Source organism: Lacerta agilis, chromosome 13 (assembly GCF_009819535.1).
Source record: "Lacerta agilis isolate rLacAgi1 chromosome 13, rLacAgi1.pri, whole genome shotgun sequence".
In the NCBI taxonomy this organism is placed as follows: domain Eukaryota; kingdom Metazoa; phylum Chordata; class Lepidosauria; order Squamata; family Lacertidae; genus Lacerta; species Lacerta agilis.
In genome coordinates, this window is record NC_046324.1 from 33,615,345 (window position 1) to 33,637,972 (window position 22,628).

Consider the following 22,628-nt stretch of genomic DNA (forward strand, 5'->3'; position numbering starts at 1 on the left):
GTGTCGCCTGACTTCCAGGTTGCTAGGCTTCAATTTTTGAAACGTAGAGATAAAACACACTACCGTATATAGTCTCTATACCGCTATCACTCTTCCGAAATTCCGGTGAGAACTGAAGCACCACAACTTTACCCACGACGTCCTTAGAATGCAAAGTAATACCGCTCTAGCTCTTGGCACCAACCTCTATGGTAAAACCCATTTGGCATTGATAAATACAAAGGCACCGAGAGAGAGAGAGAGAGAGAGAGAGAGAGATAACAACAACGTTCAGGCCGGAAGTGGTTGTAAACTCCTCCTATCTCTAGGGTTATTTAAAAGCCGAGAAGTGGGCGGGACCTCGCGGAGGCGTCTAGGGAAGGCCTTTAAGAACTGGCCAATAAGAACGTCTTCTCTCGAAGCTCCTGCCCAATAAGGAGCGAAGGGGAGGGAAGAGCCCGCGCTTCACGCATCGCCTCAAGTCAAGCGGTCGGGTCCGTGGAGCATCTCCGTGAGGCGGTTATCGACCTGGGTCTTGCGAACGGCGGACGAGAGGCGGCGCGGCTATGAGGATGGCGGCGCTGGCGAGCGCGGCCGAGCGGGCTGTACTGGTGAGAGAGCGGCTGTGGCGGCCGGACGCGTTGCTGTTGCAGCAGCTGCAGCTGTTGCTGTGTTCGGATGCGGCGGCGGCGTCTCCTTCCCACTTGGCCGAGGAAGCCGAGGCACCTCTGTTCAGCCCTGAGGGACCGACGGCGGCTCTGCCTGGCTCAACCCCTTCGGTGTGGAGCGGGGCCGTGCGTGACGTCACCCGCGCCGGCATCGGCTGTGCGTGACGTCACTACCCAGCACCTCTCCCCCCTGAAATTATAATTACCCTATTTCGTAATGATATTTATCGTCGTCGTCGTCGTCACCATCCTGAAAAATGTTGCCAGCTCTTCGCTAGCACCGAGAGAGTGCTGTCGCACTCGGGTCCTGCTTGTGGGCTTCCCTATAGATGCATCTGGTTGGCCACTGGGGTAGCAGGATGGTGGACTAGATGGGCCATTGTCCCGATCCAGCAGCCAAGCTCTGTTTATGTTCTTTCCCTTGCTTTCTATGAATTGCCGAATAAAACTGGCCTGAGAGTTTTAGCTGCACATTTAAAGGAGTCCAGCCCAAGAGTTTGTGACTTGATGCATTCTGTCTTCATGGGCAATTTGTTCACTGTTGCTGATCTCCTCTTTGAGGAATAAAATCACCCGAGGAACTCCAGGACATGATTTGAAAACCACTCACGTTAGATAAGATTTGCACCCCACTTAACAATTCCTCCAAGGAGTTCAGGGTAGTGGGCAAAGTTCCTTTCTTCCTGCAAGGGACCCCACTTTATCTTCCAGCATATCTGTGTGATCGTGATTTCCAGAGGATGTTGAGTCTCTAGCACTTGTCTTTTCTGCATTTCCTTGCCCTCTCATTCCTCCAAACATTGTGTGTGCATGTGTGCCTGTTACACAGGAGGGGTGGACTGTAGTCCACACAAGCTGATGCCATAATAATTTTGTAGGCATTAGTGTGCCGCAGGCTTCTTTGGTCTTCTGAAGTAGGTTAGGCAGAGCAAAAGAATGGAGCAGGGAGGGGTTGTAGCACAGTAGCAGAGCATATGCTTTGCATGCAAAAGGTCCCAATTTAGATTCCTAGTCTATCCAGAAAGGGCTGCGAGAGGCCTCTGTTTGACACATGTTGGAAATGATGCTAGACTAGGTGGACTCCTGTCCAAACCAGCAGAGATTCTGTCATCCTTTGAGTTGGTGATAGTATGACTGTAGCATTTTACACTGCAAGATGTGGAAGTCATTGCTTTTTTTGAAAGCTTCTTTGATGTCTCAAAATGCCGCTTCACCAGGGCCAAGTTTTCTTGCCCAGCCTGATCCTTGCTAGTGTTCTAGTTACAATGATTTTTTTAAAGACATGGGACCATTAAATAAAACTATTTCCTGCACACATACAGTCCAAAAAGGTACAGTCCATCCTGCCATCTGTGGATTCTTTACCACTTCCTTCTGCTGCATGTATATGCCCAGACTCTGTCTTGCATTCCCCAAGCAGGTAGCAATAACATCAACATTAACTTCTCCTTACTGAATTGAGCAAATAGTCCCTCTTGTCCAGCGTTTTCTCTCCTTCACTGCCAGCCAGAGGCCACTGATTAGAAGCAAGGTTTCGTGATGATTGGGATCTCCTGTAGTTGTGTCCAAAGATGTACTGCCTCTGGATGTGGAGAATCTACTTAACAAGAATTGACCAGGAGAGCTGATGGAATGATCCTCTCTAAATTTGTCAATCTCTGTTTGTTTGTGTTCAGAGTTCTGCACTTTAAGCCTGAATCCACAAATGTTGACAGTTGAGTTCTAGCACAATGAAACATCATTGGTTCTGTAAGACACATGGATGGTACAGTGGTTTTCTGCATTCCCTTAATGAATTCTTAAATGCCATTCACAGCTGTTGCTGAAAGGTCTGAATTAGAAGCAAGGTCTGTCACTTTGCTATTTGGATATTATTGTAAAAGAAGGTATATTTTTGGGAGTGAAGTATCACTGAATAGCCAGTGTGTTGCTTTGCAGCTTCAGATGAAAATTAAGATTGATAGATTTGATCCTAACTGGAGCTGTGAGGGTCTGAGACATGCCTCAGGTTTCTCAGGAATCTGCAAACTCTACAGTGTTTTCTGCACCAAACACTTGTCTGCTAAAGTACTTGAAATCTTAGCATATATGGTTCTATATGCTAGGATCCACCAAAAGTATTGTTGATTTCAACTGTACAGGCCTAGAGTTTATACCATAGTAATTTGTTAGTCTATTAAGGTGCCAGAATACTTACTTTTGCTTTATCATCAATAGAAGACTTTACTGCAGGAGTTGGGAACCTTTTTCATCCTGAGGGTTGCATTCCTTTTCAGCGGATAGGGCTAAATGCAAAAGTGGGCCTTGAAAGTGTGAATCATGTCTCTGTGCAATACCTTGCATTCCACCATGCAAAAGTTTCCACGCACACACCTCCACCCTTCATCCAGGCAAGCAAAGAGGCATCACAGTTTAGGGACACATTTCAGTTAGGTGAAAGCACTCGAGGAGCGTGTGGGGTGGAGGGCCTCCTGAGGGCCAAATAAAGATTGGCCCCACAGGCCTGGGGTTCCCCATTCCTGCTTTATAAGTTTCTCCAGAGTCTTATACATAAATCTAATGTGGCAGCATTTATCACTTGAGACCTGAAACAAAGCATTTATTTATTTGTTTAGGTCCCATGTGTTGCTGGTGCCACTAAGGCTGTTCTGGCCCTTAATCAAATTGCTTGGGGCATTGTTTAAACATTAGTTCACCAGTTCTATGCTGCATGTTCTCAGTTCATATCACTGTGTTCATTTGAATAACACAATGTCTCCCAACGTCATAAGGAATGCTTCATCCTAGAGCAAGTTGCCTTAGTTGCAAAGGGTTATTCCGTTTACATGCAGCATTTGTTTGTTTGTGAACTCCTTGATCCTAAACAGATTCACCCTTACCCAGTGGGAGTGATTTATGGTTCATTTCCACACTTGAAGTACAGTTTTAAACTGCACAACATGACAGACTGCTGCACAGGTGGGAAACTCTACATCAAGTAACCTGTGTGCATGCCCAGCATGGGAAATGTATTCCTAGCAAACTCTCAGTATCAGATGGGCACTTTTAGGGGTTTTACTCAATGGTTCTGATCAGCTGTTAAATGCAGAAGATCTGGAGACATCTGTATTCAAGTAGAAATGCATAAATGAAGAGGAACCTAACAGCTGGGACCTAAGAGGTTCCCCAGAGAACATGGTTGGGTGGTGGGAGTTAAGATTTGGCTCCTACCCTGTGCCTTTTTCCTTAAAAGTAAATGAAGACAGCCTCTTAGAAATAGATGCAAGTTAATTATTAAAGCTGTGTAGGTGCTGTCAAGGTTCAAGAGGCTCTGAAAGAATTTGTTTGTGTTCATAACAGCTGGAGAAGAATGTTCAAGGTGCCCTTGGGGAGATAGTCTTACTGTGGTCTGGATCCAGCAGTGCTTCTGTTTATCTGAAGCCATGTGGTGCTTTTGGATTCACTCCTGTGTAAACAAGTGGATTGTTGTCAGCGTTGTGAATAGTTAGTTTCCTCTTTGAACCAAACCTTTCCAGAATTATTTGGGAACATGCATTGAGATGTCATTGCATGATAGGGAAAGATGTTGCGGGGGGGGGGGTTCACAGTTTATTTTGTCAAAGTCGGAACCAGGTTAATAAATTGAGGAGTGGTGGTAAGACCTTGATTTGTGGGGAAGGGACTAGGAGGTATGCTCAGTTCAAAGTTAAGCCTTGCTGGAAGTACCGGTACATGTCTCTGCAACTATAAGGCTCAGGGGTGATTTATTTAGGTAAATGTTGGATTTCCAAATATTTCTATCGGTATGGCCCAATTTGTGCAGTAGAAAATCTAAGCTATGAATTGTGGCACTTTGATCACAAAACTGTAAAAACACCAACAACAAAAAGGGTAGAGCCATTGAGATTAATGGATATGTTTTAGTCTTGTCCATCAGTTCTAATTTGAGTAGGGCTAACAAAGAGTGGCTTTTTCTCAGCAGAGAGAGCAGGACAGCAGAGGTATTGCCCTCTCAGAGCAGAACCTGATCCATCTAAACCAAGGAGACACCCTATGCCTTGCTGACTCAATAAGAGCTTGTGAAATCCCCCTCTGTGCTTGAGAAATGGAGAGGAGGAAGCAATTTTGCCATTGCCTGTGTACTCTTCACTTCTTTGTTGATTTGAATATGAATGAAAACCCTGTAGTCTCTAGGCAAAATAAAATCATGTGAAACTTGCAAGAATGTTAAATAAAAATGTTTGGTTAATTTGCATAGCTTGCTGCCTGGGTAAGATCTTCATTTTTAAAAGTGCATCATCAGAAGTATTCTAAATGTCTTTGGATAGTTTCAGCAGAACTTACTCATTTATGTGTGATGATGTGAGTGGATAGCTCATTTGGTTAGAGGGTGGTGCTGGTAACACAAAAGTTGCAGGTTTGATCCACGCGTGCGATAACTGCATATTCCTGCATTGCAGGGGGTTGGACTAGATGATTCCTAAGGTCCCTTCCAATTCCACAAGTCTATGGTTTTATGAGTGGAGAAACAGAGAGGAGAGTAGCACTGGAGTACTAAATATCTTTCGAAAATTCTCAGTGAATCATATTATATAAATGTGGAGTATAAATGCAGGGGTTTTTTAATAAATATTTTCTTTCCCTGCAGGAAGAGGAGTTCAAGTGGCTTTTACGAGAGGAGGTTCATGCTGTCCTACGGCAGCTGCAAGATATTCTGAAGGTATTTACCAAAAAATGATATTTCTTCTGACTGTGTGTTTCTTTGTCTGAAGCAGGTACTGGGCATACTAGCAACCTCTCAGGCCTCTCGTTCCAGTACAAAACAATTTCAAACTTGCTATGGGTTCTTAGTTTTGGTTGCCTTTGGCAAAAATTTGTGCTCTCCATAAGCTTTGGAGCACAACTCCTGTCTGCCCCAGCCAGCATCGTGCTGGCTGCACCTGATGGGAGTTGTAGTCCAAAACATTTGAAGGGCACTGGGTTGCCAAATGCTGGTCTCTACTTATGATGATACCAGAATACACAAGTATGGTGTCCAGCCATGGCCATGCACTAATTTCACCAGCAAAGAGCCGAATGCCAGGCCAGCTTTGTAGCAGAGATGAAAAAAGGACTCAAATTGTGTACTGCAGATTTGTCCTCTTCTCACCCTAGCCCCAGCCCAGATATCAGAATTACAACTTCAGAGAGAGATTGAAAGACTTCCGCTTTTGGTGGCTACACTGTGTCTGTTCAGGTGGATGAATGAAGATTACTCATGGTGTTTTTTTAACTGAGCCAATAATTATGTGTGTAGATAGATAGCTGTGAAGTACTTAAAGTTCATGAGATGAATTAAATTTCCCAGAAACAGGAAACACTGATGGATCTGTTCAAAGTATTTAAAAACAATAGAGAAGTGAAGAAGAAGAAGAAGAAGAAGAAGGAGAAGGAGAAGGAGAAGGAGAAGGAGAAGGAGAAGGAGAAGAAACTTTGGGAGACAGCTGGTGTCTGCGGCACTCATTCTTCTCTGCTTCTTTCTTGCTCAGGAAGCTTCTCATCGCTTTACTTTGCCTGTGAGCGGTTCAGAGGGACCCATCAAGCAGGAGAACTTCATTCTGGGTAGTTCAAAGTATGTATGGAGATCTTCATGGGCAACATGATTTGCAGCTGTTGTCTCCTTATAGCAGCTATAGAGGGGAGGGGCAGCAAAGTGGACTTGGCTAAGGCCAGCCAGTGAGGGGGAAGCTAAGTCTGGGAGCTTACATCGCCACTTCCCACCACACCATGCTGCTCATACAAAAGTTGTTTCTCAGGGAGCATCTCAGGAAGCCTCTGTGAGTCAGGATTAGTAAACTATTCAGCCTCTGTCAGTGTAAAGGTAAAGGTAAAGGGACCCCTGACCATTAGGTCCAGTCGTGGACGACTCTGGGGTTGCAATGCTCATCTCGCTTTACTGGCCAAGGGAGCCGGCATACAGCTTCCGGGTCATGTGGCCAGCATGAATAAGCCACTTCTAGCGAACCAGAGCAGCGCACGGAAACACTGTTTACCTTCCCGCCGGAGCTGTACCTATATATCTACTTGCACTTTGACGTGCTTTCGAACTGCTAGGTTGGCAGGAGTTGGGACCGAGCAACGGGGGCTCACCCTGTCACAGGGATTCGAATGCCGACCTTCTGATCGCAAGCCCTAGGCTCTGTGGTTTAACCCACAGTGCCACCCATGTAATTAATTAAGTTTAAATTAGAAGCACACGTTGGAGCTGATATGCTCTCATTCTTGCCCTTCAATAGCTCCATCCATTCTCCTTTGCTGCCTGCCCCCCTTGTGTGGAATAAGTTCGCTGCGTGTGTATGTTAGGAGCTAAGAATCTTTTTCAACCCAAGGGCCCTGTGGTCGTGGTGGGTGGTGCCAGATGCAAAAGTGGGTGGAGCCATAGATTTGTAAAAGTAGACTAGATTCCAACCATGCATAAGTTTCCACATACACATCTCTCCATCCAGGCAAGCAAGAGGCATTATCACATTCCGGCAAGGCAAAATACCTCAAGGAGGGTACAGAGCAGTGAGGAGTGTGGCCTGGAGAGAATCCCAAGGGCCAGACGGGTGTGGAGAGCGGCATCATGTATCCTGGCCTGAGATACCCCTCTTCTGGTGTATGCTAGGTCAAGTCTCCCTCCAAACACCTGCTTTAAAACCACTTTTTCTGCTTACCCTTAGGTTTATTATCCCCCTTGGTCCTCATTCCCAACAGTAGCCAAACTTTAATCGCATGTTGCAGTGCTTGCCTTCATTACTGATCCATCTGTCTGTCTCTCCTACCCTTGGTCATTTCCCCCACCCTATTTAGATTGTAAGCTCCTTCCGAACTGCAACACCTTAAGACGTACAGTATAAATAACAAATAACATATAAATACAGTATAAATAACAATGGCAGTTTTTTGCTTTGTTTTTTTAAAAGCCCCAGGGCTATATAGGAGAAGATGTGTTTTAAATTCTTCAAAGGGGACCACTAGAAAGGTGCAAAGCAATCAGAAAGATGTGTGCCCCTCCCCTGGCTCTGGTCTTCAGCCTTGTTGTTTCCATAAAGGGCTGAATGCCCAAGTGGGTGGGTGGACACTTCTGAACCCACTGCTCAGGCACATGTGCAAAAACAGGCTGGGGGGGGGATGAAGAGAACTCCCATTTCCTCTAGCTGTTGTCTGTTCTTCCTCTGCCTATGGATATAACAGCATTGAGACTTTTGAGGTAGGGCTGTGCCAAAATGCTCCCCTCCCACATTTCGCAAGCCTTATTCAGAGACCGCAAACTGGCCATTTCTCTGATTGTGAGGGGTAATACATACTAAAAATTTGATGCCATCATGGAGGGCTCTTACTTAAGCAATGTGGGGGTGGATGGGCAGCTTCTTTAACCTTTTTTTGTTAGCACTGCTGCCTGTAACAGTACAGTTCTACTCTCTGCAGCCTGAACATCTTTTTTGTAGCTGCAGAATGACTTGAATGCAGTGTCATTTTAGGACACTTTAGAGGAAGGAAACATGGTGATCACTATTGGTGGCTGCCATATTTTCCATCCCTCAAAATGCCCCAGAACGATGCTGCATCCAGGTCAATTGGGGTTAAGCCAAAGCAGAGCTGGTCTGTTATCTGTGTCTCTACCACTGTTTGGTATGTTGGCATGATAAAAGTTTTTAAAAATAGAACAGAGACATTGCGCTGCCATCACATTGTAAAGGTTTATTGCCTACCCATCCTAATAAACAATGAATCTGCTCTTTTGGGGGGTGGGGAGCTGAACCCCTTCCTCCACCAGATTGAATGCCCACAGAATCCATCCATTCCTTTTCCCAGCTTACATTTGAAGATGATGCACTGCTACAGAGGACCCACCATACTTGGTACTTCATTGAGAGCAGTGTGCATCCTGTCATCAGATCCTTAACCAATCCCAGTTTTACGGTCACATTCCTGTTGCAGAAACAAAGACGATTCATGTCTAAATAACAAACACAGTTTGTTTTGCTCAATCACACTTTCCACAATTATACAAGGAGGCTGTTTGCAGTATGTTGGCAACTGAGAGAAAACCAGGAAATAGCACAAGTCTTTCTTTATGCTGTCTATTCCTGATTATTCCCCTGAGGAAGTTAGAACTGTAAATGTCTAATCTCTGAACAACACTGGCTTGCTCTTTGAACCATTTGTGTTTGCTTGCGTATATACATCCCCAAACACCCGTGAGAATTAGATGCATTTTATTATCCATGTTAACAACACTGCCTTTTATTTCAGCACTGACCAGGTGAAGGGAGTCCTGACACTTCAGGGAGATGCCTTGTGCCAGGCTGTGAGTATTTGCTCATGCGAGTTTCACATGGTAGGGAGTGGGTACCTCCCTGATGGTGCCAGGCAAGAAAACCTCATCTCCTTCCAACACTCTTGGCATGTCAGCAGATCTCCTCTTGGAGGAATTCCAGCTTATTTTTCACTTGGGCCGCTATACATTTAAGTACTATTACAGCAGTTTAAACAGTTGTGGCTTCCCCTTGAGAATCATGGGAACTGTAGTTTGTTAAGGGTGCTGAGATTTGTTAGAATACTCCTAGTTCCCTCCCAGAGCTACAGTACCCTGAGTAGAGAGGTTGTTTGTTAAACCACTCTGGAAATTGTAGCTCTAAGAATGGAATAGAGGCGTCTCCTAACAGCTCTCAGAGCCTTTAACAAACTAAAGCTCCCTTAATTCTTTGGGGGAAGCTGCAACTGTTTGAAGTGGTGTAAGAATGCTGTGAATGTATGGCACAGATGCATCTCTGCCATAATCAGATAAATAACCAACTCACTGGTATCATTTGCTCACATGAGCCCTTGCCAATTACCTTGCTGAATTTTCTTTCAAAGGCCGCAGTGACCATGAAACCCCTGCCCTGGTATTGCTGCTCAGGCTGCTCATGCACAACAGTTACCTGCTGCTTTTGGTTTCCATGTCAGCAATGCAGCCAACACACCATCAGTGCCAGGCAACATACCATGCAGATCTCTTAGGATTGTTATTGAGGCCTGGTTGTAGATTCCCCAGATGGTTAAGCAAACTTCTTTCAGCCTCAGTTCACTATTGCTGCAATGCAGATCAGCATGGCCTCTAATCCCAAAGGGGTTGGTAACAATAAACCCAAGAGAGGAATTTGACTGTGTGTGTGTGTGTGTCCCATGAACTGTAGAACTACTGCATGCTCCAAATCAGTGTTTCCCATTCTTGGGTCTTCAGCTGTTTTGGGACTACAATTCCTATCATCCCTGACCACTGGTCCTGCTAGCTGAGGATGGGAGTTGTAGTCCAAAAACAGCTGGAGACCCAAGTTTGGGAAACACTGCTCACCAAACTTTTGGGGCACATTTGCAAACTGGAGAAACTGTTGCGGGCACCACACATACACACACCACCACAGTCAAGCACATATTACAACCTGTCCCACTGGCTACAACAGAGTGCTGCTTTGAAGCTTAACTGTAGGGAGGGGGCCCTGTTGGGGCCAGGCAAAGCCTCTGCAGACACCTGGAGGTGCCACTTCAGTAATTCCTGAAATACGGTAGTATTTTTATTTGAGAGCTTGCAGCTTCTCAAGTTCCTTACCTGCTAAACTGTGGCTTCTCAGTGATTTATCCAGGAGGGGGTGGCATCTTTCTCTACAGTTTGTTAACTGTTCAACCAGGCACAGCCTTTCAGTATGTTACTGAGGCCCCTGGAAAGTCAAGGTCCTGGGCCACTGGTTATTTGAGGACTTTGCTTGTTTTTGCTGCAGTGGTTAAGGTGAGCCAGGTATTGCACAGAGCTAGAGATTTACTTGGCACCAGGTAATTCAAATAATTTGACCCCTCTCTTTATCCAAAAAGGCATTGAGCAGCATAGAAAGATCAATAAAAGACATGACACACAAGAGGAAAAGAACAGGGAGGGAAAAAGGAAGCTCAGTCCCCAGCTCTTAAAGTTACAATTCTTCTAAAGGGCTAGCTAGAATAGAAACAGTTCAGGTGGCCTGATGGAACAGCTGCCACTAGGTGACAGTTGAGGCAGCTGGTTCCTCAACAGAGGTGACAAAACAACCCTTCTTCCTTGCTCTGTAACTTGATGTAATGACTGCCACTGTTGACTTTCCCAAGCCAGTTAACCAACTACTGGTTAGCAGATGCATCCAGTGTGGGGCTGAAAATGGCCATTAATGGGCTATCTGATTGTCAATCCTAAACCCTAATACCACATAGGCATCAAACAGAATAATGTTTTTTGCCTGCTGACAGGAGCCTCTCAGAAAAGGTGCTTTCTCCAGCTTGTTGTTCCTATAGAAATGTAGCACCTTGATACAGTACTTCCAGGACTCAGCGTCTTGATCTCAGTAATCAGAAATAGGGTGGGAGGGTCAGAGTAGTCTCTGCTAGACTTTCCTTAGTAGGGAACTGCTATGAATGTATGGTGTGTGTATGCACCCTTCATCACCCCTCTCTGTTTCTCAGGATATTAACTTAAAAATGCCCAGGAATAACCAACTCCTGCACTTTGCATTCCGGGATGATAAACAATGGAAACTCCAACAGGTATGATGACTGCAAACCCATCTGCTTACATCTTATTCGTGCAGATTTTGTGTGCTTCTAGGTTCAAAACTCTTTCTGCCTTGTTTGGCCCAGCATGCTGACGGGCTTCCCTTTGTGCTTTTTTTCAGATCCAGGATGCAAGGAATCATGTCAACCAAGCGATCTACCTGCTTACCAACAGAGGCGCCAATTACCAGTTCAAGACAGGATGTGAGGTCCTCAAGGTGAGAATTGTGCTTGCTTCCGTTCTCCTTGGCAACAGTCACTTTTCCAGATGAGCGAACACCTCACCTACGACTGGAACAATTGTGGGACAGAGCTGTGGCTTGATGGCACTGACAGGACGCATGTTTAGCATGCATCTGGTGCCAGATTCTGTCCTTTGCATCTCTTGTTAAAGGGCAAATGGTCATAGAACAGGGAAGGAAAGCTGTTCCCAGAGCAGACAGCACTGGGCTAGACGGCACTACTGCTCTGGCTTAGTATGCAACCAGCAGAACTTTTAAAGGCTCTGCTGGATCAGGCCAAATGCCCATCTCGTCTCCAGTTAAATGACTCAGAGATGCCCACAAGCAGGGCATGAAGGCAACAGCCATCCAGTATTCAGAGGCATAACTTACCCTTACACAGAAGGGTTTTTCTTCCTTTTCACGTAGGTCACAATAGGTTTCAGACGTGTGCAATGGGAAATTAATATAGAAGGTGTAGTGATGACCATTGACTTAGATAGATTAGATAGTAAATAGAGCCTCCATGCTCAGAGGTAGGATATCTGGCTTGTAAGAATCCTGGCTGTCCATAGCTGTTAATAGAATACTGGACTTTAATTTATTTATTGATACCATTTTTCAATCCCACCTTTCAGAATGCAAATTATTCTAAGGCTGTTTAGAAGCCCACATTTTCAAAAACCTCAGTGAACAATATCCACACATAAAGTCATCAGGATCCTTCCCACAGGGCAATTGGTGGTAGAATAATCAGGGGAAAGAAGGGTGATAGTCCAGCTAGAGCAGGCCTTGGTGTGGTCTTCACCTCCTTCCCACCTTCTCCTGGGGTCCTGCTCACAGGGCAGTTGGTGGCAGGGAGATTAGAGGAACCTTTGACCTAATCCAGGAAGGCAGTTTGTTTTGGGGGCAGTTTCTTGCTAACACTCAAACGAAATGTTTCTGATTGACCCTACGCATCAATTATGATTTGTGCATATGAAGAAAGCTCCGGGGTACCTGAGAGGCCAGGGTTCTTGATACACTGAAAGCCATTTTGGAGTAACGTCATATGACTTAAGACTTTTCAGCCACATCTCTGGATCAGCCTAAATAAAATTGTGGGTTTCTCTCTCTGTCTGCCTTCCTCCTCCTCTCTCCACACCAGTTGATGGATGCAGTGATGCTGCAGTTGACAAGAGCTCGGAATCGGCTCACCACTCCAGCTACTTTGACTCTGCCAGAAATCGCCTCTAGTGGTGTTACGGTAACTTCCTTTGTCAGTCTCTCAGGAAGGGATAAGCACACACCTGCTCCAGCCCACTCAAATCTTTGTTAAGAGTAATCTTAGTTGTGCTCTAAGAAAAGTCCAGCTTTGCGTATACTTGCATTAGACCTGCTGTACTGTGTGAATGGCTTAGGTTTTAAGTTATTGGCAACAACAAGGCTACAGAAGTCAAGAAGTAGTAGTAGCCACCCTCCCACCTTGGCTTCCATCCTTCTAAACTCTGAAAGTCCTACCTAAAAAAGTTGCTTTGAGAATGTATTTCCTGGACATTTTTAAAAAAAATTGCACATCCATGAGGACTAGAATGTTGCTTGCAACATGCAAAGCTCAGGGAAACCAAATCCATTCCCTAGTAATACTTTACATGATGTGGTAAATTGTTCAACGTTGGCAATGGGGGAGACAGATGCAGTGGGCCCTTCTGAGATTTCCCACCCCCCAAGGAGCTGATGGCTGCTGCTAGACGGGGGCTTCTGGCATGCTGCAGCGGGCAAATTTTGCTCACAAAGTTTCCTGTGACTGCATGTGATGAGAAAAGAACTGTTACAAATAGGAGCGGAGGAACTCTTTGCACTTGGGAGTGCAGTAGTTTTGGTAAACTGGATGTTTCTGCCTCTCGTTAATATTAACAGGTGGCCCCTGATGCATTGCTCTTTGTTTAACTCCTGAAATCTTTAGGTCAGGGAGCGCCAGCCTGTCATTGTTGACACCAAAGATGTTGATGCAGATGGGCCAGTGGGCTTGGCCCAGTCTGGCAATTTGTATATGCCCAGGTGTCCTTTGAGAGATTGGGACTTTCAGAATAGAAAAAAGATCCATCACCATCTTTGCAGCAGTGATGCAACAGTTGTAAAACGGTGGGTTGGTATTCCCAGGGGCGGAGGAAAGGGGGTGCGGAACGCCCCGGGTGTCTTCGCTGAGGGGGGTGACATTTGGTGCGCTGCCCGCCCGTGATGCCCAAGCCTACCCCGAGCCCTCGGGTGAAGGGAGGGAGCTGTGCCGCTTTGCCGGTGGCATTCCCTCCCCCCTTCATTTTGACAGCTGGAGGAGGTTTGGTTGTTGTGGGTGGGCGGCACACCGAATGCCCGCCATTGGTGGCTCACTCCGTCCCCGGCTGCCGGGCGCGCACGCTGCTCCATGCACCCGAGCAGCTATCCTGTGCCTGGGAGGGCACCTTCTGTTCCCTGCCCCCTTTGGGAGCATGCCCACCCTGGGCAGCACAGGCCTATGCTCCGCTGCTGGGTGTTCCATTTCTCTCCTGTCCCTGTGATTGAGTGACAGGGCCTAAAGTGGAATGTTTGCCTCTCCTGACAGTACTTCAGGCCCCTCTAGGGAGACCTGCTTTACACTCTGAGAATCTTTGTCCTAGCATTGGTCTTAATTGGTGAGCTGGAACCCACAACCAAATCACGATCTGATCTAAGGTGGATCGTAACAGCTGCGCCGCCACCATAGAAATATATAGTAAAAAGTCAAGGAATGGGTCCCCAAATGCATGTTCGATTTAAAGGTGGATCCAGGGTCAGGAGAAAAAAATGAAGACTACTGTCCTCGAGAGATGCTTGTTCACAGTCCTGCATGTGTTGAAACCTGGTGTTTTCAATGTGTAAGAAATGAAGGACCTTAATGATACACTGGTTTTGCTTTCCCTGCAGAAAATGTTCACTCCTGCTCTGCCTCCAGACATCCTCGTCAATTTCTACATCAACCTGAATAAGCTCTGCTTGACTGTCTATCAGCTGCATGCTCTGCAACCCAGTTCTACAAAGGTACCGGGAAGATGCTGAAGGGCTGTTTATAAATCTTCTAAAATACAAATAAATAGAACGTAACCCACAGCTCTCTCCCAGGGCAGGGGTCTACTCTACTGTAATCCTACACAGGAGACATCCCTTACCACTTGGGAAGAAGGTCAGCGTTAGAGCATTGGTTCCAAATCTTAACAGAGGCAAAATATTGTGGTTAATACAGCTGAGGGTCATAAGCCATTTGTAGGTCCGACCAAGCTCCTTGATTTTAAATGTGTTGGTGGATCTTCACTGGTGATAGTTTTGGCAAAATTGTAGATGAGACCCAGAAGCAGCTGCTTAACACCTTTCTCCTTTTTCTTAATATCATTACTTCAATGGGGTGTTGTGAAAGACTATTGTACAAGCTCTGACTAGCTGGGTAAATGTTTGTGGGTTGTATCTGAGCAAGTTCTGCTCAGAGTAGAGCTTTTGAAATGAATGGACCTGAATTAGTCATGCCCATTACTTTCAGTGGATCTGCTCTTGGGTAGAACTTAATTGAAGACAACACCATATCTCTCTAATTTAAGAGTCAGGAAGTGACAACAGATGCTAAGGAAGCAGAAAAAATGGAGACTGTAAATACACTATTCACATCGCCTCTATAATGGAGTCTACACAGAACAACTGTTTCCTTCTTTGAAAATCCATGGGTGGTAATTTTTTATTTCCTCCCCCAGAACTTCAGACCAGCTGGAGGGTCCATACTGCACAACCCAGGGGCCATGTTGTAAGTTGGGTTGTTTTTGTTTTTATTGTTTATTTTGTGATTTTATGTTGAGACCTGTGGGTATAGGGTGGTATACACATTTAGTAAAATTAATGAATAAATATCATCACACTATGGTGAAGAAGGCCTGCAGGAAAAGGGTGGAATCTTGTCTGTGTGACCTCCCTGCCCCCCAGCATATCTCTCTCTCTCATTCTCTCTCTCTCTCTCTCTGCAGTGAGTTCAACAACCAAAGATATGAAGTGAACCATGTCCACAAAGTGGAGTGTGTTGTGCCCTGGCTGAATGACGCCCTCGTTTTTTTCACGGTCTCCCTGCAGCTCTGCCAGCAGCTGAAGGACAAGGTCGGGTGGTGGAAAGAGAGAGAGTGGTTGGCAAAGGGCATTCCTTGCTTTTGGGGTCCAGGAGAGACTTCTGGATGTTGAAAGTATTTTGCAGCGGCAGCCAGTGTGATGCCCTACAGAAGCTGCTGCACTGCCATCATCCCTGACCATTAACTATGCTAGCTGGGGCTGAGTGGGCATGTGGAGGGCACCACGTTGACTACTACTGGTATACTTAGTGAAGTGCTGGTTCTGTATCTGATGCAGAAAAAGGAGACACTGGGGGCAAGGCAAATTGCGTTGGATTGTGTGAAACTTAAAAGCATATTTAAAAGCATTTAGACTCCTACAGGTAAGTCTATTTCAAGTAAAATGCAAAGGAAAAGTGAGCCAACAGCCCTGTCAAAGTAGGTTGATATTATCCCCATATTTCAGATTTGGGAGGGTGGGATGTGGAGGCTTAGAGAACCTCTAAGCTTGTGACAAAAGTGATATTTGAATTAAGGATCCCCATTCCCTGCTCATTCTTGGATTCCACACCAATTAGCTTTTTACAGCAGGGATGGGAAACCTTAGGTCGGGGGGGTTCCCAAACAGATGTCTTTAGCATGAGCATGATGCGGGTTCTGACAACCTCTCCCCCTCTTGTTTTCCAGATCTCTGTGTTTTCTGGCTACTGGAACTACAGGCTGTACTGATCCTGCCTCAAACAGTGGTCCATTTGCAATTTCAGTCACTCTCTCTCTTCCCGGGAGGAAATCATTGTATAAGCTGTGTATGTGTGAAGATTTACTGGATCCCACTGTTAATGGTGGCAGCTGGGTAGGCACCATGCCCAGTGTTGACATCCTCATGTGTCGAATATCATTATTTATTAGCACTTTAGAAGTACACCTATTCCTTTCCAAGCTGGTGAACACTAGTTAAATCCCAACCCGCTAGTGCAGGGAATGGGGGGAGTCTGTGGCTCTCCAAATGTCACAGGACTGCAACTCCCATTGTCCCTGACCCACTGGTCATGCTGGCTGGGACTGGTGGGAGCTGAAGTCTAGCAAGACTTGGAAGGCCACAGGCTCCCCCTTTCCCTACAGTAGAGGAAAAGGTGTGATTGTGAACAGGGAAAATGAAGCCAGGGCTGGACTGTTATGGAGGGATGACAAGAGGGACCAACTTGGTGTGTGTGGTGGGCCACAAAGAGCCATTTCTTCCTTGTCATATTTTTGGTTTGCTGTCCCTTCCATCACCACCACCAAATATCTTGCACCAATGTGGAATATTCATCTCTTATGATTTAATCCCAGCGGCGTCGGGAACAATGTTCTTTTGGTGGGAAGCCAGAGGCACCACCTCCATCATGTCTTCCATTGAGCCATCGCTATGCCTGTCTACCACTAAGCAATGCAAACCATACATGTTTGTCTTGGTGGCAGAGTGGTTGGTTGCTGCTAAACTTGAACGAATCATTCCTTGAACTGGTCTGCTGTTGTCATTAAATAAAAATCCCTGACCGTTGTGCTGTGTGGCTGTGTGGTTGCAAACCTATGTTTCGGAGGAGACCCCAATGACGTGTTGGAGGGAGTTAGTCGAAATGTCTTAAGTTGATACAGGGTGCATTGACTCTGCCTGTTGTTAATTATTAGATTGCTTAACAGCCCTTCACCAGAGCAGATTTCAACCATGTAGAATGCTAATTGTTTTAAACTAATTTCAATATTTCAATCAGATGAATAGCAAGGATCCTAAAAATCTCAAAAGGCCAGGACAAAGGTGTGTATCTTCAGCATATGACAAAAACTATACAATGAAGGTGTCAGTTGCACTTTTGTAGCAGGGAATGACATTGCTTAGGGCAGGGTGGACCAAGTGGGCTGCAAGAGTACTTTGACACTGAACCCATGGGCTGCACACTGCCTCATTACATGGGGGAGAGGGAAGCAAGGGCAAAAGTTGAACACACACACACACCACCCTCGCCCTGGCTAAGTGAGGTGTCGGGCTTTGGGAAGGAGGCGCAAGGCTCTGGCAAGCGTCCTAGAGTCATCTTGTCTTCTCAAAGCTGGGAAAGCATTAACGAAGCTTTGGGAAGGATGACTCTAGGACACTGCCAGAGCCCCCACATCTCCTTTCTAAAGCCCAGTGCCTCCCTTACCCTGCTTTGGGAAGGCAGTTTTTTGGGGATGGGGCCTCAAATATTGTTGAGGACCACCAAAAGCGATGAGGGCTGCATGCAGCCCTTTGGCTACACATTGGACCACCCTGGCTTAAGGGCTGCCCCGAAATCTCTCAGGACTGTGAAACAACTGAGGGGGCTCCCTCGGCTGTTGGTTTGTAGGGCGAATCTCTACGGAGCCCAGTTCAAAATCAAGATGACCCAGAATGCAACTTCTATACTACACTAATTAGGAGGCATTCATCTGTGTTCACAGCAACATCCAAAAAGCAAATTCCTTGGAACCTACTGAACCTTGAGCAGTAACGCTTCTCTTGCTGCTTGCCCCATCACAGCCATGTGACTTTATTACTGCAATTAGCAGTTGACTGTAAGAAACCAGGAGGATAAAGACTTCACGCTGATCCAGGCTCCATTTTACAACAAAATAAGGAAATTTCATCATGGCACATTGACAGCTAACTGATGTAATTGTGGTGTAATCTTTTGTGGACTGAAGCACATTTCTCCAGCCACACAAAGTGTAGGTTTCTCAGTTGGCCAAAGTATTCATGGGTGAGAAATAGTATAAGGGGGCGGGGGGGGGGGGTGGAGAGGAAGCAGCAGGTCTGCTATTAGTATGCAGCATCTTGATCTACACAAGAAAAGAGCATTGACCCATTCCCTGTGATGGTTGTTGAGAGCGATCCCTTTTCTACTATGGCTTTATGTGAGTCAGCCAGAAAACCTGATTAGCTGACCTTGATTTGCTCCTCCTTTAATGAAGCATAAACTAGATGGCTTAAAAAACCAACTGGGAGAGGAGTTTGCTGCCTTGTGATCTATCCAGTGATCAAAAAGCAGAAGATACCGAACCGTAGGCTCATACCTGGAATGGGTTTGACTATTCAGTTTAATATGCAATCAGATGTGGGCTAAATATTGTCACAATTGGTGCATCTCACCTCCAGTGCCTCCCTAATCATACATGCCTGCCCAGGCAAGGTCCAATTTACAGTGAATTCCAGTGCAGATGAGAAAATCCAGTGAAAGCACAAACATTTGGTCCTCTTCCTGGTTGCTTAGGTGATCAGTCATGGCAAAACTACAGCTCCATGCCCGGGTTAACAATGCCAGCCTTTTTTCTGGGGACCTGGGTACAGGAAAGCAAGGTTTTAGAATCTCAAGCAGTAATCCAGGGCAAGGGTGTGGAATGCACTTTGCCCCTGTTTGTGTGAATGCAGCCTACAGTGCTATGCTGTGTATTTCAGCCCGGATCTGCTTCTAGCCCAAGTGATCTGTTAATGCCATATTACCTGTTTACTTCTCACATCCCAAGATCATGATGACCTCATATGCTCCCCTGCTCATTTTTTAAAAATGCGATTAAAAAAAAAAGAGTTTGGTGGGGGATACCTTTTTTGGGAAATATTGCCTCTTCATTTGTTTCAGGGGGTGTAGGAAGGTTTTTTTGGGGGGGCGAGTTATGAGCATCACCAGGTTTTCCTCTCTGAAATGGGTTTATTGTGGCGCCCGTGATAATTAATTAGATTTCCAAATGTGGTCCCAGAAAGATTGAGGATCCCTGCTCTTAGGTGTGGGAACGTAATACCAGAAAATGTTCACCTTCTCATATGAATCACAATCGCAGCAACAGCAAAAGCAGCGGATAAGAACAATGAGGGCCATGAAGAGAACCACACCTGGAAGACAGAAAGAATTGCTTAGAATGTTTTATTGTTTTCTTCCATGCTCTTCAGCCAAAATAGGCTGCTGGTGTAGCTCACAAATTTCATCAGTCCCTGTTGTCTGGCTTGCAATCTAAAATACATGGCACTTGAGGAAAAAGAGGGGAGGAGGGAGGGGGAAAGCTCAGGCACCAGTTCTTAAAAGTTATAATGACCACCTGAGATGGAAGCAGCCTGATAGAATGGCTGCCACTAGATAATTTGAGGAAGAGTCAAAAGGAGCTGGTGATGGAATAGCTTGGATGCATCAGTTTCTGATTTCCCTGTCTAGAAAGGGGGGCAGCCCACAAAGAAGAGCTGTAGCCTGTCCTAGGACACACATTTTACAGTACCGTTAAATGGTTCAGTGGAGACAACTTTAGTAATGTATATCCCACCTTTCATGGAGCTCAAAGAGACATTGAGGGGGCTCCCAGCTCCAGGCATTGCTTAAACCCTGACCTGCTTAGCTTCAGCAAGGCTGCTTTAGTTATTTAAAATTCAGTTTCTTCCAATATGTGTGTGTGTGTGTGTGTGTGTGTGTGTGTGTGTGTGTATTGCACCACTATGGGATGGGGCCATTTGGATTTTCTGCGTCAACAACCAAAGCAGCTTGAGCCATAGTGATCTGCCCAAATCATCAAGGGACATGGCTCAAGGTCTACTCTAGAGAAAAAACAGTGTCAGCTGTGAAAGGCAACTGTTGTTTTTTCCTCATTTCCCCGCCACAGCCTCCAACTTACCAATGAAAGAAAAGAAAATGGCAAATGCCGCAATGTCCCAGGCACTCTGGAACATCTGCTTGCTTTCCAGTCGGTTCAGTACATCGTGGATCTGATTACTTAGCTCTTGGCCAAAATCTTTCCCTGAGGAAGCCATACTTGGTCGTCTGTAGCCTCCTTTCTGGTGTTCTGTTTTATCTGCAGATAGAGAAAAATAAGATAAGGGAGGAGATGTAGCTCAGTGGTACGGCATCTGTTTTGCATGCAGACAGGTCCCAGGTTCAATCCTAGCATCTCCTGATGGGGCTTGGGGAAATTCCTTGCCAGAATCCCCGGAGATCAACTGCCAGTCGGTGTCCACAATTCTGAGCTAGATGGATCTGTGGTCTGACACAGTAACTTCCTATGCTTCTATTTCAAATGGCACCTTAACCAGTATAATGAGGTCTGGAAACTTACTTTAGGGGAAATTTCTCTTCCTGGCGCTCAAGTGCCGGAAGCGTAAAAATGAATGCCTTGATGTGGGTTATCTATAGAAGGTTTACTAGTGCTGTCCATATTTTATTTCTGTGTTTCTTTGATGTTCTTAGCTGTATTAATTTCGTATTGAGAAATGTTTTTTTTTTTCTGACTATCGGTCGAATAAAGGATATGTATGTATGTACTTTAGGGGTAAGGTGGTAGAGCACATGCTTTGCACTTCGCATACAGAATGACCGAAGTTCAACCCCCAGCATCTCAACATTTCACTGGGAATGTCCTCTGCCTGAAATCCTAGAGAGCTGCTGCCAGTCAGTGCAAGCAATGCTGAGACAGATGGGCCAATGGTCAAATTCAGTATCAGTCAGCTTCCTATGTTTCTAGCAGTCTAACATATTGGAATCCTGTGTCCTTTTTGCACTCGGGATGGATTATTCCCAACCCGTGTCAGTTTTGAATGTGTTTATAGTCTTTAGTCCACTCTGTCCCATTTCCTCTTTTTAATATGAAAAATGCACAAAACCTCACGTTCTAATTGCATGCATTACCACTAAAACAGGCATTTTAGACACATTTCCCCATGAACTTCCCTTATCCCACAAAAAATAAAAAATAAACATGAGGCAAAGCTCACATGTGAAATGCTTCAACACATTCAAATTCTGTATCACCACATTCCCTTTTTACTTGTTTGTCTCACACCCCTCCTTTTTTTAAATAATCAAGTGGTATATAAAGGAACAGGGAGAGAGAGAGCCCTTCCCCCAAACTGCTGCCCTCCAGATATTTTGAAAAGCAACTCCCATCAGCTCCACAGACAGAGGAGGGGTCCAACTGAAGGATACTTTGCACTCAAACCTGGTAAAGTAAAGGTAAAGGTAAAGGACCCCAGTCAAAGGCGACTATGGGGTTGCAGCGCTCATCTCGCTTTCAGGCTGAGGGAGCCGGCGTTTGTTCACAGACAGCTTTCTGGGCCATGTGGCCAGCATGACTAAACTGCTTCTGGCGCAACAGGACACCATGACGGAAACCAGAGCACGTGGAAACGCCATTTACCTTCCTGCCACAGCAGTACCTATTTATCTACTTGCACTGGCGTGCTTTCAAACTGCTAGGTTGGCAGGAGCTGGGACAGAGCAACAGGAGCTCACTCCATTGCGGGGATTCAAACCATCAACTTTCCAATCAGCAAGCCCAAAAGGCTCAGTGGTGTAGACCACAGCACCACCCGCATCCCATTTCTCAAACTTGGAGCTGCCCCTGGCTGGATTGTGCTAGCATTTCAGACTCAGATACTGGTTACCTGGCCAATTGCTGGTTTGCCAGTCAGGCCAAAAGAACGGTTTTCATACACACATTTTTGCAGTTTTCAGGGTGCAGCAAAAATAAGCAACTCCAGATAACCAAGCTCCTGGCACCTGGCACAGTGCTGTGCCCCTTACCTTCTGTTCGGCCCCCACAGATGCTTCCTTGTTCTACTTTGCTTCCTAGGATCCGCCAGGTCCACAAAACCTGAGCAGAGGAAGGAGATTAACTTGGCTTAGAGAAGTAAAACAAAATTAGGAAGTGGCTTCCTCAAAGTGACCCACACGAAACCTAGAAAATCAACTGCTTAAATGACAAGTGACAAAACTATATATATATTGTTACCTGCAGGTATTCCTTCGTGAGGTTTTGCTGTTCCCTGGTTTTCAGTAGGCGTGCCACCCACTTTCACTTCCTTGTTCCTGTTTCAGCAAGTGCCCAGTCCGGTAGTTAAACTGCAGCCACCTGAGCTCAAACAAATAGCAAACACATCCTCTTCTCCTAGCCTACGTAGCGGTTGAGGGAGAAATTAGAATCAGTTTGCGTTTAAAGGCAAACCAACCTAATTCACATAGGCCAGTACCGGTTTCTCTCTGTTTTTTCAACCTTTCCAACTTAGGTTCAGTTCTCCACATTTCCACATCAGTTTGCTTTAAAAAAAAAAAAGTCCAGATGAAAATTCATCAGTATTTTATTGTGAATTTCTT

At 45.6% G+C, this 22,628-nt stretch overlaps 2 protein-coding genes across 3 annotated transcripts; one reads left to right on the forward strand and one right to left on the reverse strand.

The window, feature by feature from the left end:
- The first annotated feature begins 424 nt into the window (after positions 1-424).
- On the forward strand, positions 425-17,050 carry ROGDI (rogdi atypical leucine zipper). The gene is made up of 11 exons (XM_033167238.1): positions 425-590; positions 5,275-5,346; positions 6,155-6,237; positions 8,904-8,958; positions 11,121-11,201; positions 11,330-11,425; positions 12,576-12,674; positions 14,351-14,464; positions 15,166-15,215; positions 15,433-15,559; positions 16,195-17,050. Exons 1-11 carry the CDS (start codon positions 546-548, stop codon positions 16,234-16,236), a joined length of 864 nt encoding a protein of 287 aa, XP_033023129.1. The 5' UTR covers positions 425-545; the 3' UTR covers positions 16,237-17,050.
- A 1,534-nt stretch (positions 17,051-18,584) lies between these two features.
- Positions 18,585-22,423, reverse strand: SMIM22 (small integral membrane protein 22). 2 transcript variants are annotated; one of them, XM_033167959.1, is made up of 4 exons: positions 22,267-22,423; positions 20,158-20,334; positions 19,314-19,390; positions 18,585-18,840 (listed from the first exon to the last, which is right to left on the reverse strand). In XM_033167959.1, exons 2-4 carry the CDS (start codon positions 20,291-20,293, stop codon positions 18,793-18,795), a joined length of 261 nt encoding a protein of 86 aa, XP_033023850.1. In that variant the 5' UTR covers positions 20,294-20,334; positions 22,267-22,423; the 3' UTR covers positions 18,585-18,792. The 2 variants fall into 2 exon arrangements, with proteins under 2 accessions (XP_033023850.1, XP_033023851.1); XM_033167960.1 differs by lacking the exon at positions 22,267-22,423 and adding an exon at positions 22,059-22,123.
- Positions 22,424-22,628: the final 205 nt, after the last annotated feature.